This window comes from Anoplophora glabripennis, unplaced genomic scaffold, assembly GCF_000390285.2.
Source record: "Anoplophora glabripennis isolate ALB-LARVAE unplaced genomic scaffold, Agla_2.0 scaffold224, whole genome shotgun sequence".
Classification (NCBI taxonomy): Eukaryota; Metazoa; Arthropoda; class Insecta; order Coleoptera; family Cerambycidae; genus Anoplophora; species Anoplophora glabripennis.
In genome coordinates, this window is record NW_019416317.1 from 203307 (window position 1) to 218215 (window position 14909).

At 31.9% G+C, this 14909-nt stretch overlaps 3 protein-coding genes across 5 annotated transcripts; 1 reads left to right on the forward strand and 2 right to left on the reverse strand.

Moving 5' to 3' along the window:
• Window positions 1–828: 828 nt before the first annotated feature.
• On the reverse strand, window positions 829–2005 carry LOC108907838 (cyclin-dependent kinase 2-interacting protein-like). 2 transcript variants are annotated; one of them, XM_018711658.1, is made up of 4 exons: window positions 1925–2005; window positions 1612–1741; window positions 1170–1552; window positions 829–1105 (listed from the first exon to the last, which is right to left on the reverse strand). In XM_018711658.1, the coding sequence occupies exons 2-4, from the start codon at window positions 1673–1675 to the stop codon at window positions 947–949; spliced, it is 606 nt and encodes a 201-aa protein (XP_018567174.1). In that variant the 5' UTR covers window positions 1676–1741; window positions 1925–2005; the 3' UTR covers window positions 829–946. The 2 variants fall into 2 exon arrangements, with proteins under 2 accessions (XP_018567174.1, XP_023309842.1); XM_023454074.1 differs by lacking the exon at window positions 1925–2005 and having other exon boundaries at window positions 1612–1751.
• Window positions 2006–2185: 180 nt separating this feature from the next.
• On the forward strand, window positions 2186–11178 carry LOC108907850 (poly(A) RNA polymerase, mitochondrial). 2 transcript variants are annotated; one of them, XM_018711674.1, is made up of 7 exons: window positions 2186–2644; window positions 2704–2903; window positions 2957–3193; window positions 3248–3454; window positions 3514–3728; window positions 6909–7141; window positions 10463–11178. In XM_018711674.1, exons 1-7 carry the CDS (start codon window positions 2518–2520, stop codon window positions 11068–11070), a joined length of 1827 nt encoding a protein of 608 aa, XP_018567190.1. In that variant the 5' UTR covers window positions 2186–2517; the 3' UTR covers window positions 11071–11178. The 2 variants fall into 2 exon arrangements, with proteins under 2 accessions (XP_018567190.1, XP_018567191.1); XM_018711675.1 differs by having other exon boundaries at window positions 2957–3163.
• Window positions 11153–14368, reverse strand: LOC108907851 (thioredoxin-like protein 1). The gene is made up of 6 exons (XM_018711677.2): window positions 14149–14368; window positions 13931–14087; window positions 13763–13870; window positions 13584–13706; window positions 13350–13510; window positions 11153–11484 (listed from the first exon to the last, which is right to left on the reverse strand). Exons 1-6 carry the CDS (start codon window positions 14244–14246, stop codon window positions 11274–11276), a joined length of 858 nt encoding a protein of 285 aa, XP_018567193.1. The 5' UTR covers window positions 14247–14368; the 3' UTR covers window positions 11153–11273.
• Window positions 14369–14909: the final 541 nt, after the last annotated feature.

Consider the following 14909-nt stretch of genomic DNA (forward strand, 5'->3'; position numbering starts at 1 on the left):
TTGCTGCAAGTCATTTTTTACTTTTTTGCATTTTGGACTATTTTTGAACTGTGATTACAAATTTTTTTATTTTACCAAAAAATTATGTCAAAACGAAAAAAATTATTACCGACAAAACTCTGTACGATGATTTTTTTAAGTAGAATTTTTCTTTGAAAAAAAAGTGTTTCAGGCCGAAAAAAATGAATATCAGAAACTTCTTGATTTTTGTATCTAAAAAAATTGAGGTTATTTAAGACAAAGAAAGGTATATTTTCACCAAGTTTCGTCAAAATTAAATTATTTTTGCGGAAATGAGAAATAAAAAACGAAAAATCATAAAAATGCCCGTTTTTCGCATTTTTTCTCGGAAATTTTGAGGTTATATTAAAAAATGACTTCTGCAAAAGTTGTAGATTTTTGCATGATCTACAACTTTTGTATTAGATACTTTTTTGTCTGACGTCAACTTTCGCCAGAAATCCTAATGATAAAATTTTTCATAACATTTCAACCCCCCAAATCAACCCTCCGCCGCCCCTGCTCACGCATTTATTTTTTTTTTTCGTTTATTATAAGTCTATTACATATTTTGTGATTATAAGCCCCTTTACCATTTCCACTTATAAAAGTCCAGGTAACAATTTTCTTTTTTTTTCTCCTCTAAATGAGTTATTTTGATCGGTCTAATATGGGTATTTTGATGGATGTTGAATAGCCTGGTATATATTATCTTTTTGATAAAAAAATGCCTAATACAACTTTCTGGAAAAAACACCCTTTAAAAAAAATAGTAAGCAGACTTTTGTTACATCAATAAAATAATAGTAGAATATAACCTTCCTTCAGGGTAGTATTTGTAAAAAAAATGGTTGCCAAAAAAATATATTATTTTCATTGTTTATGAAAAAAAATCTATTGAATATACTGATTGGTGAAACTATCTAATTCTAATACATAGAACTATTCAATTTATTGGTCGGAATCCTGTCTCTACCAGCAGTGCTTCTAATGTTACATTTATACTACTAGTAATGCGAGTCTGGTGGGCCCAACAAGCAGCATAGAACATTGCTTCATGCTTATTTTTTGAATGAGCAATATTTTCTAGAACAAGTTTCTTCAACTGTAATAGAAATGTTAAAAAAATACATTTTTACAATTAGAAAATAGTTCAATACTAACTGTACCTTAAATTCTGCAATGTAGGCATTGGCTATATCAATAACAGCATTTGCTAGAGCAGTAGCATTAAGAGAAATAAAAATAGGCTCAGAATTTTTTTCAAGCTTCGATACAGCTTTAATTTGTGTATTGTAGTGTTCAAAATGCTTTCTATATATGTCTAAGCTTAGCACAACACTAAATAAGTCATTTGTATATTCTTCCAATTGAGGTGAATAATTTCTATGATCTTCAGATTTTAATATAGCTATCTGTTTAACTATTTGTGCTCCTTTTATGTGGCTGTCATTCCAATGTTGTATATTATTGTAGAGATCTGCTACTATATCTCTGGCTACTCTAGGTGGACCCGTTAGATTTTTCTGAGAAGCTCCTGGAGTTTGTCGTACTAGAATTAATTCAAAATACATCATTAAATGATGTCTATATGGTACTCAAATTTATTACATATCACAGGAGAGTATTCATTTTCTTTAAGAACTGTATTTTCCTTCTTTGGAGTGTGACTCATATTTCAGATATTAGGTAAATAGTAAATATAAATATATTATTTTCATAATTTCATGGTTAACCTAACCTAAAATATTAAAATGCAAATCAAAAAACAAGTAACATGCGCTGAGCGTTTTTTTCGCGAGAAAGCCGATGTAACGCGGTTAACTACTAATATTTATAGTATTTAACTGAGGTTTGGTATTTTCGCCTTTAGATAGGTTTAGAAACGTTAATAATCACAAATTATAATTATACCATACCTTACCTCAAGTTTCTATTCGAATTAAATAGTTATTGTGAAATGTATAGCGTCACTAAAACTGATAAACTGTCTCCTCAATTCTCAATTTATAGGCTTTTTTTCGCGAGTGAAGTCGTATGTTGTAGGATGAGAGTGAAGAGATTTAAACTACCACAGGACAACTAAGATCAAAAGAGATAGAAATAGTAACTACAAATCAGATATTCACCAATATTCAGTCGCGAAAAAAAGCCTTATATGAGGCGATAAGATAAATAATTTCGAAAATATAGCATTATTATTGAAACTGAATTATGTTCACTACAACAAACAATTAGTATTTATCAGTTTCGACAAGTGGAATTTGTTTTCTAATTTTGTCAAAAAAAGGTTAAAAATTTTTGAAGAGCATTTTAAATGTTCAGTTGCTGCATTACAATAATCATTATATCATTCTACTATTTATTGAAGAATGAAGATTATTTAGTAAATGTAATTGTAAAGAGGGAGTTTGGTTTATTTAATTAATTAATTAAAAAAATACGACTGCACCGCAGCCCTTTTTATTTTGGGTCGAACAGAAGACTATTTCCTGTCTTAGTTCTTAGTTCCAAAAAATGTACAATTTTTTTTATTGTTGTGCTTTTAAGTGGAGGTATACGAATTTAAATAATATTTTAAACCACAGTTTAAAAAACTATCAGTTTAAACAAGTAAGGGGTATTCGAAGATATTCACAAGAAAGTAAGAAGTTAAGGTTAGGTTAGGTTAGGCCATTCAGCAATTAAATAAATATTTTGCAGGTAAGAAGGATGTTAACACATCAGAAAATGATAAATTTATACCTTTTTTGGAAAGGATTGACTTGAAGCGAGCTGAAGCTAGAAGAAGTATTCTGGTACAGGTACAGTCTGCCCTATCGTATAAAGAGTTGCACACCTATTGCAGTTCAATTGGCACAGTAAGAAATATGTTTCATTATACAACAGGAGTGGAGCCAATGGTTATTACTTACCTATTTTATTCTCATTTCGATTACTGATTGTTGTTTTCCAGCATTTTATAATAGTTGAGTTTTCTAAAGAATCTGATGTGACAAATATTTTATCCACAAGTTCTTACGTTGAAGACATTCAAGCAGTTCCCACACAGTCACAATTTTTATGGTTTAGGGCTTGCAACAGAAAATTAGGAAAATTAAAACAAAGTAAATCAGCCAAACTTTCCACTGAAAATGGTACCGAAATAGTTATGGAGAATGTGGTTAGAGATAAATTAAAAGAATGTGAAAGTGTAAGTCGAATATGAAAATTCATTTACTAATTTGATACTTTTTTAATTATGCAGATGTCGGAACAAATGAAGATATTACATAGTATAACCAAATTGAACGATGTCGGAAGTAGGTTAAGATTTCTAACAGCAAGACAAATCGAAAGTACGTTTTCCAGCATGTTTCCTTACGTCTGTGTGTATCCATTTGGCTCCTCTGTAAATGGATACGGAAGGATGGGTTGTGATTTGGATCTTGTACTTCGACTTCTTGATAAAAAAGTAAATATTATTTTCTTTATTAATTTATATTCTAAAAAAAATGTCTTTTATTTGGTTAGGATAACGCGGAAAGTAGGCTTGTATTCCACAGCAAGGCACCTTCTGGTTCAGAAAGAAGCACAAATCAAAGACATATGGAAGCGATTGGAGATTTAATTCATTTATTCCTTCCCGGCTGTTCACAAGTACGCAGGATACTGCAAGCTAGGGTGCCCATTATCAAGTACCATCAACAGCTGACTGATGTTGAATGTGATTTATCAATGGCAAATATGTGAGTTGAACAAATAGGTAATATTATGTCATGTCAGTTTTCTAGGGGTACATGTTCTTCTGAATACGAATCTGAAATTCTTTTTTTTTTATCAAATACGTAATGTAGTTATAATTAGTACTTTAAACTGCACTTGAATTCTTGTATACGCCGCCACTGGGTGGTGTAAACCGGGGCACTCGGAATTTACATATTCGTGCACTAACTGTGTTGCCAGTTGTCTTTAAGTCAGTCTATATTGTGCGAAGTTACAATAAAAAATAATTTAGTAAAACAGATTGCTTTTATATAATTTAGCGACGCGTTATTTTAAAGTTACCATATTTTTTTTATATCACTGTTGTCGAAGCACCGAACAGAAAAAAACATTCTATTTATAAAAAAAATTAAAAATTTTACATAATTTATCAAATAATCACTATACACTTTTTGATGTCAATGTGGATGAAACACCGAGCATTAAAAAAATACACATTTTTTTTATGTAAATACTCCATTGACTTTCTTTTCTGTTTAATAATTATAACAGTTTTGATTTGGAACAATTGGAAAACCAAAAATAATGCAAAAGTTTTATATGTCTGTATTGCACAATTTTTGTTCAGTTTATTATTTTTATTTTAAGCCCTGGAGGTTTCCTCAATCTTTATCATTTTGAGATGTATTTTTTTTTACAAAAATGATAATAATTTCATTAGGCAACGTTAGGAATTTTGATTATAATTTACTATATATGTTTATTCCGCACACCTGCAATAAAGACTAATTAACTTCAATTTTGTCTAAATTATTATTACCATTATTATGGTACCTAAGAGGTACTTTTATATTTTACAGAAACCTTAACTTCACTATTACACCCAACGAAATATGTCGACTTTCTAGTCACCCTATATACAGAACATTTGACAAGTTTTTATTTTTACTCTATTTTAAAGGTATTGATCTAGTCCAAACAAATTTATAACATTTTTTTTAAATAATAAACCTGATCAAATTGTGGGATACAACTACCCTATGGGCTACGTGCCCTGACTTGCATTGGATTACACCAGCAATATCTAGCAAAATTCTATATAAAAAACACAAAACTTATAGAAAAACTTACATTTTGAAATGACAGTGGCAATATTGTATGTATATGACTAAACTAATATGAATTGTTTTTTTACCTAATACTTGCACTTTTTACTAAATTTATTTAAAAAAACATATTCTATTACTAGCACTTATACTTTTGCTTTGACGTATTAAAAATCATACCCATATTACCTAATCATATTCATTTTTTTTTATTAATAAGTCATCTGTGCTATGTGGCTTTTTTCTGCTTTTTATTTAAATAATACTAAAATATTTCTACATTGTAACTTGCATTTTGCTAGTACATAAATTTTACATGTCAACAGTATTATGCGGCACAAAATAGCAACAGTGTTCTAGGGTTAAGAAGGCATTAAATTAAAAATTTCCTTAAAAAATTATTTACAAAAAGAAAACATTTAGAACGAATGATATTTTGAGACTATAGTGTTGTTGTTGTCAGCGCCGGACTGGGAGAAAAAAGCGGCCCGGGAATTTTTCAAACCAGCGGCCCTAAAAAATTCTAAACTGACTTGGCTTGCCATAGTAAAAAGGAAACGGGTTTTTTTGGTGTACAGTTTTGAAATAGTCGTTATTTATGTCGAGTTTTCCAATTAGTTTATGATTTCTTGTATTTTTTTCAGTAGATAATTTTACCTTGCATTTGACTACTTTTAAGCGCTTTACCTGGTAACTTTTTACTAGAGACTTTTCTAGATCCATCAAGCTTGAACCATAGAATACGATTTTGTATAAAATAGGACATGAAAATATGAGAGCTGTAATCTAAGAACTTAATTCTAGAATAAACCACAATTATTTGTACGAAAGCCAAGGAAAGCGTATTGTTAAATCATATGTATTGACCTAATAGTATACAAAAGAATAACATACATGTCGAACTTAATTTTAATCATTTCAGCAATTTCGATTAAATAAATATATCTGACAAATCTGAAAATAATATTATAGTTAAAGCTTATTTCTAAAACTTGGATGTTTTGAAGTTAGTAAGTCAATTACTCCGTCATTCGTGATCTTGTTTAAGATATCTTTTTCAGAGTTCATAAGTATAAAGGCTTCTAATTTTTCTTGTCCGATGGAATTTCGCAACCTATTTTTGATAAATTTTAAAATACTATACGATCGCTCACAAGCCATCTGCGTAAAAGAAAGAGTTGGGACATATTTGTATGCTAAACTAAGCGTTGGATAAGTGCCCGTCAGAAGATTATACTTTCTATAGCAGCACACAGCACAGTCTGCAAGATTTTTTTTGTTTTTCTTTACTTTGATTGTCTTTAACATTCGAGGTAATTTCATCATCATCTATGTCGCCATCCTGACTAACATCGTCATCATCGTCATTACCGGTTAAAAGTGCAATATCACTATTATCCACGTCGTCATTTTGATCGTACTCTCCCAAACGTGACGATTTAATTTTTCTGGAGTATCTGGATTAAAAAATTCCAATTTTTCACCAAGTTCTTCAAAGGCAGGTGATTTTAGGAGTAATACGGTTTTATGCCTTTTATGACTTGAACTCGCTTTCCCCAGCCTATTTAAGGTTTACCTACCTACCTATGGTTTTACTATAGTATTGATACTATAGGTTTTACTATATATTACTAGCTTCTCCCTGCCTATTAGAGTTTAATTCACGCCTGTTTGCGGTTTTGCAAACTTGCATGTCTCTTAAATAAATTGTCTCAAAAAAAAAACAGTTTAAAAAGAGACTAAAATTTGATTTTTTTTTTACTTTCCATTCTAAAAGAGTTTCAAACTTTTGAAATATATCTAATTAAATGTTGGGCCAAGCGGCCCTTTCGTGGAGTTTTCCCTATGGCCAGTCCGGCGCTGGTTGTTGAATATAAGTATTAACATTTAGGAATCTTATCTGTGGGGGTTAGATATTTTCTGCATGCCTAGATTTCTGGACATTCTGGACATCATTTAATAACACTATTATAGAAAAACCATTTTGAATTTGAATTTAATACGTTTATAATATGAGATCTACTAATAGAATGTTTTTTAAAAACATTTCACGTCTTTACTAATCATTAAAATCTGAAATTTATACCACTTTTGCAGGAGCGGTGTTCACATGTCCGACTTCCTGTACATAATGGGAGAATTAGACGACAGAGTACGACCTCTAGTTTTCACTATACGAAAATGGGCAAAAGAGGTGGGCCTGACGAATGCCTCGCCGGGTAGGTGGATGACAAATTTTTCGTTGACCCTACTAGTTCTGGCTTTTCTTCAGAAGCCGCCACATTCTCCACCAGTGCTGCCATCTCTGAATACTTTAGTAAAATTGGCAGGTGAGCAGAGACAAATATTTTATGACTTTGTTTATACAACCTTATAGGCTATTGATTATGTCTTAAAAAGCAGGGTACTAAGGAACTACAACGTTGATGGGTTTTTATTGCATGAATCGTTCAAATGGTTATTCAGAAAGAAAAAACCGCGGAGTGCTATTAAATTAGAGGGTGGAAATTGGAGATGGGGGTGAAAATGCAACCCTTACGGTTTTTGAGTATATCTCGAAAACGAAGCAAAATTTAAGGGTATTGCATACGAAAAATTTTATAGATTTTCTATCGAAATAGCTTATTTACAAAAGGTCCCCGCAATAATTTTATGGAAATTGGTTTTCAGCGGATTGGTCTGAATTTTTGGTATGTTGTAGTCCTAACCATACTGATTAAAAGTCCCAATGGGCACGACCCCCCTAATGGCGTATTTTCGCCGCTAGGGGGCACTGAAAGTCCCCCAAAAGCCAATTTCATTTAAAAACTGCAGATTTTTTGCAATAACATTATGGAACTTGGGCTTCAGCGAAACCATCTGAATTCTTGGCATGGTATAGCCATAACCACTCTAACAAAAGCCCCAATGGGCACGACCGCCCATACCGTGTGTTTTTGCCACCAAGGGCATTAAAACCCCCCAAATTCTATTCGTTCGATTTCAGCAACATCGTTCAGAATTTTTGATATGTTGCAGCCCTAATCATACCAATCAAGATTCCCAATTGATACGACTCTCTAAATACCGTATTTTCGCAGCTAGGGGGCACTGGAAAACCCCCATAAGCCTATTCATTTGACAAATACAGCTTTTTCGCAATCTTATGAAACTTGGGTTTCAGCGAAATGATCTGAATTTTTTAACTCTTAGCGCGAGAAGCTTCCTCACTACTATCTCCCTCCCGTTTCTTGCAGAGAAGAGATCAACTAAACGAATTAACTAAAGCAAAAGCTGGTTGAATTAAAACATTTTAGTTGTTAATTCGTTTAGTTGATCCCTTCTTTGCAAGAAACGGGAGGGAGATAGTAGTGAGGAAGCTTCTCGCGCTAATCTAAGAGTTAAAAAATTCAGACCATTTCGCTGAAACCCAAGTTTCATAAGATTATTGCGAAAAAGCTGTATTTGTCAAATGAATAGGCTTATGGGGGTTTTCCAGTGCCCCCTAGCGGCGAAAATATGCCATTTGGGGAGTCGTGTCAATTGGGAATCTTGATTGGTACGATTAGGGCTGCAACATATCAAAAATTCTAAATGATGCCGCTGAAATTGAACAAATAGAATTTGGGGGGTTTTAATGCCCTTAGTGGCAAAAACACACAGTATGGGGGGTCGTGCCCATTGGGGCTTTTGTTAGAGTGGTTATGGCTATACCATGCCAACAATTCAGACCATTTTGCTGAAGCCCAAGTTCCATAATGTTATTGCGAAAAATCTGCAGTTTTTAAATGAATTGGCTTTTGGGCGACTTTCAGTGCCCCCTAGCGGCGAAAATACGCCATTTGGGAGGTAGCGCCACATACTTCTTTCCGATAGATCGAAGTATGTGGGTAGCGCCCATTGGGACTTTAGATCAGTATGGTTAGGGCTACAACATACCAAAAATTCAGACCAAACTGCTGTAACCCAATTTCCATAAGATTATTGCAGGGTCTTTAAAAAATTTATTTACTGCAAAATATATTAAAAACAATTTAACAAGAAAATGCAAAAAATTAAATTTTTTGTTTTTTTTACTTTTAGGCAAATAACTTTTTTCTGAACAGAGATGGGTATAGGCATTGCTTCATAGAAAAAAAGCATATAAAATTTCCTTCAAACCAAGAGGTTGTAGAGTATTTTTGGATGAAAATTGACTGGTATATGCCCGCTCAAACATAGCCAATTTTTCGATTTTCGTCACGTTTACCTTTATACATTTTAATTCTCATTTTTTGCAAAAAAGGAAGGAAATAAAGCGTTCAAGGATTTTCATCACATACTTGTTCGAAGGGTCATTAAAAATGAAAAAACCGCGGGATGCTATGAAATTAGAGGGTTGAAATTGAAGATAGTGGTAAAAATGCTCTTTTGCAGTTTTTTAAATATAACACGGAAACGACGCAAAATTTTGGTATAATTCATAGAAAAAATTTTGTAGAGAATTGAATTTCTCATCGAAATGGCTTATTTAAAAAATGTAAAAGGAAAATTTTATGCATAAAATCGTTAATAAACAATTTTAAAGAAAGCAAAAAATAAGATTTTTTGATTTTTTTAAATTTTTTAATAAAATAATTTAGTAAAAACTTGAAAATTTAAGTACAATAAAGTTTTTTTAATATGTATATATACAGTGTATCCACGGATGTAGTTGACAAGAGGAGAAACTATTTTGTTTTTGACTGTATCGAAAAATGTCACTCTTTATAAAAAGTTCTGCCCCTCGATAAAATGAGATTGTCATACAAACATCTTAGATTAGATGTAAAGGGTACTCATAAATTAAAAAAAAAAACAAAAATACTCAAGAGAGATGTACCATTATTTATTATTTTACACATTTTTATAGAACAAATCTGTTTATAACATCAAATAATGTCCTAATACAAATTTTAAAATAAAAATAAAAATTTGTATGAAGACATTAATTGATGTTTTGGAATAGATTTGTTCTATAAAAATGTTGTGTAAAATAATAATGGTACTTCTCTCGAGTATTTTCGTGTTTTTTTTTTAATTTATGAGCACCCTTTACATCTAATCTAAGATGTTTGTATGACAATCTCATTTTATCGATGGGCAGAACTTTTTATAGTGACATTTTTCGATAGTCAAAAACAAAATAATTTCTCCTCTTGTCAACTTCATCCGTGGACACACTGTATATATACATTATTAATAAACTTTATTGTTCTCAAGTTTTTACTAAATTATTTTATTAAAAAAGTAAAAAAAATAAGAAAATCTTATTTTTTGCTTTCTTTAAAATTGTTTATTAACGATTATTTTGCATAAAATTTTCCTTTTAAATGTTTTAAATAAGCTATTTCGATGGAAAATTTAATTCTCTAAATAATTTTTGCTGAATTATAGCGGAATTTTCCTTCGTTTTCGAGCTACAATTAACGGTTTTTTCATTCTAAATAACCATTTCAACAATTCAAGCAATAAAAACCCATAAACGTTGTAGCTCCATACCATATGACAATCAATAGCCTACTACTGTTTTCGACTTATTTGTACTTTCACGCACTGAGTTTATCTTCATACTGTATTATATCGAATAATAAAGAATGGAAATAGTCTTAATGCAAAAAAAAAGACAAAAGTAAAAAAACACTACTTTCTAGGGTCAAGTGACAAATACATCACGGAAGATGGCGTAAACTGTTCATTTTTAAGAGACTTAAACAAATTTAAAGCCAAAACGAAAAATATCGAGACGCTGGAGTCTTTACTTTCAGAGTTCTTTGAGTATTACTCTCAATTCGACTTTACAGCAAAAGCAGTATGTCTAAATGAAGCAGTAGCCCTCACAAAGCCAGAATTCAGTGCTATGTACATCATAAATCCTTTGGAGAGAGGGTTGAACGTTAGCAAGAATGTCAGTATAGAAGAAGTGGAAAGGTTCAAAGAGGAATCAAGGAATGCAGCTTGGATGTTGGAATCCCAAGAGAGCAAAACGTCGAACTGGGGACTACTGTCCATTTTTGAGAATCGGAAAAAAATCAATTACAAATTTAATTTTTCTTTGGCTTCGAAACAGTCAAGATTGATGAACGTCAGGACTCTATTCGACGAGGATAAGGAAGAAGAGGAAGAACACGCTCAAAAGCTCAAAGAGATGCAATTTAAAAATGAAGCCATTAAACAAGAAATTAAGGAAATTAAAAAGGAAACACAGGATAATGTCAAATCTCTGGAGAACAGTATAAAAAGGCAGAAAAGTCGAAGGTAGCGTCGGTAAATTTTAAAAGAAACGATTACTTTATAAATCTTTATTGTTTAATCTTGTTATACTATAAGGGATTATAAAAATCAAGAAATATAATTTTTTTAGACTCGACATCAGTTTTTTATTTTTGGTGTATTATTCAAAATTAAAGTTTTCATTTCAATACGAGTTTTCTTGTTAAATATCATTTAAATAAAGGACATTTCCTAGTGGCTTTCACCCTTCTTTCCTGCTACTCTTTTAAAATCTCCCATATTTGTGGTGCTGATAGGCGATCCGATAATCGCTAGGTGGTCTAGCTGCGTAACCTCTCCCCCAGACTGGTTGTCTTTCACAAAGAATTGGATATTCTGAACATTCTGGAATTTCACGTATCTTAAATTGACTGGATTGCCTTCTAAATCTTCGGGAGTTAAGCTGAAAAAAATATATACAGGGCGTCGATCGAAAAATTTTAACAAGACGTCTTAGAAAAAATTATAATAAAAGTCTGACAGAAAAGGAGGTAAAAATGATTGTTGCAATAATTGAAAATCAGCATTACGCAAATTGTTATGACCAATATTAATGATCTGTTTACAATGAACAGTAACAAACCACTATGTCTACGTTCAAGATAATGCGATCGCTGATTGGTTGAATACAATCTCGTGAAGAATTACACCAATCACGGCCAGTGAAACAGAATGTTGTGTTTTAATGTAATTGTGATCTTATCGTTTTAATTTTACTGAAATTTAAATGTCAACATGAAGGAAATAAAATTCCAAACAAAATTACTGGTCACATGGCTTACTGTAATCATTTGCGAAGGCTCTGTATACATTTAGCTACTTTTATTTCTGCATTCAACAAGAATTAAAATTTCTATGCACTTAGCTATTATAATTAAGTATCAAACGAGATTCTCTTTGCTTATAGACCAAGAAATAAAGATGAAAAATCATGGAGAACTCGTAAAAATTACTGGGCGTGTTTTTATTATTGGAAAGTCTTGGGAATGATAATACAAAAGGCGTCTCATGAAATGGGTCATGAAAAAAGTATAGCGTCATTGTTTATTATCAACAAATAGGTAAAAAAGTCATCATTTTTTGTTTTACGCGTTATTATAAAAAAACCTATTAATTTTAGCAAAAAAGTTCAACAGACGATTTGATCTAGAGAAACTCATCTTTAAAATGAGACTTTATAATTTAAAATTGCTTTATAAACAAAAAAGTTATTGCAAAATTAATGGGGAAAAAATGCTTTTTCTTTATTTGTTAATAACTTTTTAAATAATTAATAAAATCTTACCAAACTTTCCCAAAATGTGAGTTTTTATAGCTTCAAGAGATGTGCAAAAGATGGGCTCGATCGGTCAAATAGTTTTTGCAAAATTCCATTTATTTATCCCATTTTTGCAAAAAGGCCCATTTTCAAATGACTATTCCGAGGGCAGGGTTATGACTAAAACATTCTTTTTGGGCTCATTTTCTTCGAAGGGACACCAAGCCCAAAAAGAAAGTATTAGTCATAACCCTGTCCCCAGAATAGTCACTTGAAAACGGGCCTTTTTTGCAAAATGGGATAAATAAATGGAATTTTGCAAAAACTATTTGACTGATCGAGCCCATCTTTTGCACATCTCTTAAGGATATAGAAACTCACATTTTGGGAAAGTTTGGTAAGATTGTATTATTTAAAAAGTTATTAACAATTAAAGGAACTTTTTCCATTTAATTTTGCAATAACTTTTTTGTTTATAAAGAAATTTTAACTTATAAAGTCTCATTTTAAAGATGAGTTTCTCTAGATCAAATCGTCTATTGAACTTTTTTTGCTAAGATTAATAGTTTTTTACAATAACGTGTAGAACAAAAAGTGACGAATTTTTGACCTATATGCTGATAAAAAAACAATGACGCTATACTTTTTTCATGACCCATTTGATGAGACGCCTTTTGTATTATCATTCCCAAGACTTTCCAACAATAAAATCACGCCCAGTAATTAATAAATTTCAAAATGTTTCCTTTCTTGGTCTATTAGAATAAGTTGTATTTCGGGCAAGACATGTTGTAAAATTTGATGGACATCTCTGTAAAAACTTACCTGTAGTTTTGTGCCAGAATTGACTTTTTTCATAAATAATAACATTTTGTTCTTCACTCATTATGTAAATTACTGGAAAAGTAGACACGACAGCATGCGGCGCATACACTCAGTGTATGCTACTGTACGGTAGTGTATAAAATTTATCTTAAACCTTAATCATCAGTAGTGATAACTTTACTTACTCTAAGTCTTGGATACTAGTATAACTATCAGCCAAATCAAAATCCAACGTCCTGGGTTGATTAATGAAAATCCTAATATGTTTGGGTCCTTTATCGGCCGGTGCCTTAATTTTCAAGCTATGTATCTTCACAGCTTGATTAAATGCAATAGAAATTATTAGCTGTAATAGAAATAAAAAGATTAATTAATCAAAAAGAATGTTAAAAAGCACAAGCGATTTTGTGATGGCATACCTGTTCATCACAATCAGATTGTAAATATCCTCCTTCTGAAGTAAGACAATGCGCAAAAGGGTGATCATCACTCTCATTTAAGCATTCGCTTTGGGATTTAGTAATAAAAGGCGACAAGTCCATCTAAAATAGATTTAAAATACGCCATACAAGTAATAAGAAGTATTATACCTACTTACGTGTCCAGCCACTCCCTCGGCATCTTCACTTTCCTCAGACCCATAATATTGCTGGATTTTATTTTCTAGGGTTGTGGCATCCGCACCTTGTAATCGATCCACTTTAGTCTGAAAAGAGCATTATTTTTTTGTGTAATAGAAATAACTTATACAGATTAAAAAACCAACCTTGTTCCTATAAAAGATGAACGTAGGCATAGCAGAAACTCCCTGGGCTGCAGCTGTTTCTTGACACTGATCGACGTCGATTTTTAAGAACACAGCCTTAGGATATTTAGCAGCGAGTTGCTGGAATACAGGAGCTATTCTCTGACATGGTCCGCACCTATTAAATTCATCAAAACATTAAAAAAATCTTACAACTTACAACTTGTAGGTTAACTCACCAAGTAGCTGTAAAATCGGCAACTACTAATCTGGCAGCTGCATTGGATAGCTCTGCTTGGAAATTAGCTTCGTCGTTTATTACTCTTACAGATCCCATGTTAACTTTTGTTTAAAATGCTCCAAATAAGTCGTGATATGATGACTGGCACAATATAACCCCTATACAAATGATACTGATATAACCTTTTTTCTATCACAATCTCGAAAGTTGTCAAAAATGAGACAGGCAAATGACAGTTGACAATATTGCAGAGAATCACTGATCCAGGGAGACTAGACAAGGAACACGAAATTATTCAGGAAAATTGACGAAATTGCCAACGTAAAAGTAGAAATTATAGTTTTTACCGCTAGGCTCGCTAGTGTTCCTTGTACAACGACATATTTTCATTATTTCTGGACATATTTATCTAATTCAAAGTAGCCTACATTATTTATTTTAAACTTTTTAACACATCACTTAATCATCATCATCATTTTTAATTCAAAGTGCCGGTTTCTTTATCTCCCCTCCACTATTTCGGTACATATGTGACACTAGCGCACTCTAATTTGGTAAGATATTTGTTTACGTGGGGTTCGTATTCCTTAGGGCCTTTCGATTTGGCAAAAATAATAGCTATTGATGCTAATAGTAACTTAGAGTTACTCTGAACTGATATTAGTTGCTAATAGGTACAATTTTATCAAAACGGAAGCCCCCCTTGTGTGGTCTCCATGCACTGACCCACACTGACCTCTCAGAATATGGACTGCCATT